Here is a 1,226-nt window from a genome sequence, read left to right as displayed (position 1 = left end):
TTAACAGACTGAACTCGGACCCAAGCTTCCTACTTTCCTTTATTTTCAGTGTTTAATTTCTTGTGTTTTTTCCTCTCTTCAAGGCTATGACTTTGCTGCTGTCCTGGAGTGGTTTGCAGAGCGTGTGGACAGGATCATATTGCTGTTCGATGCCCACAAACTGGACATCTCAGACGAGTTCTCAGAAGTGATAAAGGCCTTGAAGAACCATGAAGACAAGATTAGGTACGAACCTAAGAATTGGTTCCAAACTTGCCTAAATATATTTTTGTTTGCTTTTCAGCTTCTGTATAAGTACAGAAAATGAAATATAGCTAAAAGCTTAATTTCCAGAATTTAATCTGGGAAAAGAAACGAGTCTAATGCTGAATATATAAATGGATTTTCAAATTTTTATCTTTCCTTTATAAATTCGAACCTTGACTTTAACATATTAGCCTTTAGGTTTTTGATCCAAAGGTATAGTGGAGGACCCACCCCACAAAAAAAAACAAAAAAAAACAAAAGCTTATGCACAAACGTGTACCCACTCCTGAGAGGGAACGCCTATTAAACGTGTGTGAGAGCGTGCACGAGTCCATTTCTCCTCGTTTAACTGGCAGTGATGTTAAATGGATTTCTACAAATAGCGCGCCAGACTTTACCTGTCGATTAGAAACTTCACAATCGAGGCATCAATGGGAAGCCCGACCTGTGCTTTCAGTGTAAGCCATCGCGTGAAAGAATCTCCCAAAAACACTTCTTCTGAGGCCTTTCTTTTCTTCTCATACACTTCGTAGACACTTTTTCTCTTACGACCCTCGGCCATTTTCTAAGAACCGCGGCGAGAAATGCGAGCTTCAATGACTGTCTGAAACCGTAGCTCACCACATAAAAGTGTGCATGCGCAGAAAAAGATAATTAACTGGGGACAAGCACATAGGTCGGCCTTATGTAAACATATCACCAAAATGATTGACAATTAGGAGAACCATTTATTTAAATGATCCACCCTGAAAAAGAAAATCCTCCACTATACCTTTAATGTCTTTACAGTAATACCTTTTTACCTTGTTTGGTCTCTAGTCAACTTCTCATACATGTTCAACTGGACCTTTGGCTCTTAAACATGGTCTAAAATGCAAACAATTCCATATTAACAATAAAAAACTGCTCTTTAATGAGGTTGCATTTAGCTTTGAGTACTACTTTCCTCAAATTATCAGGACAAGGTTAACAGATTAAAT

The 1,226-nt window shown here is 38.4% G+C and overlaps 1 protein-coding gene across 1 annotated transcript in view; it reads left to right on the top strand.

The window, feature by feature from the left end:
• The window catches only part of LOC107097000 (EH domain-containing protein 3), a 21,266-nt gene that overhangs the window by 11,751 nt on the left and 8,289 nt on the right, over window positions 1-1,226 (top strand). The window contains exon 4 of the mRNA XM_015393948.1: window positions 84-225. Coding sequence (XP_015249434.1) covers window positions 84-225 — 142 coding nt within the window. The remainder of the gene's footprint in view (window positions 1-83; window positions 226-1,226) is intronic.

This window comes from Cyprinodon variegatus, unplaced genomic scaffold (genome assembly GCF_000732505.1).
Source record: "Cyprinodon variegatus isolate N-32 unplaced genomic scaffold, C_variegatus-1.0 Scaffold664, whole genome shotgun sequence".
Taxonomy (NCBI): Eukaryota; Metazoa; Chordata; class Actinopteri; order Cyprinodontiformes; family Cyprinodontidae; genus Cyprinodon; species Cyprinodon variegatus.
The sequence above is the reverse complement of the archived record's forward strand: the minus strand, read 5'-3'. Positions and strand labels throughout refer to the sequence as shown.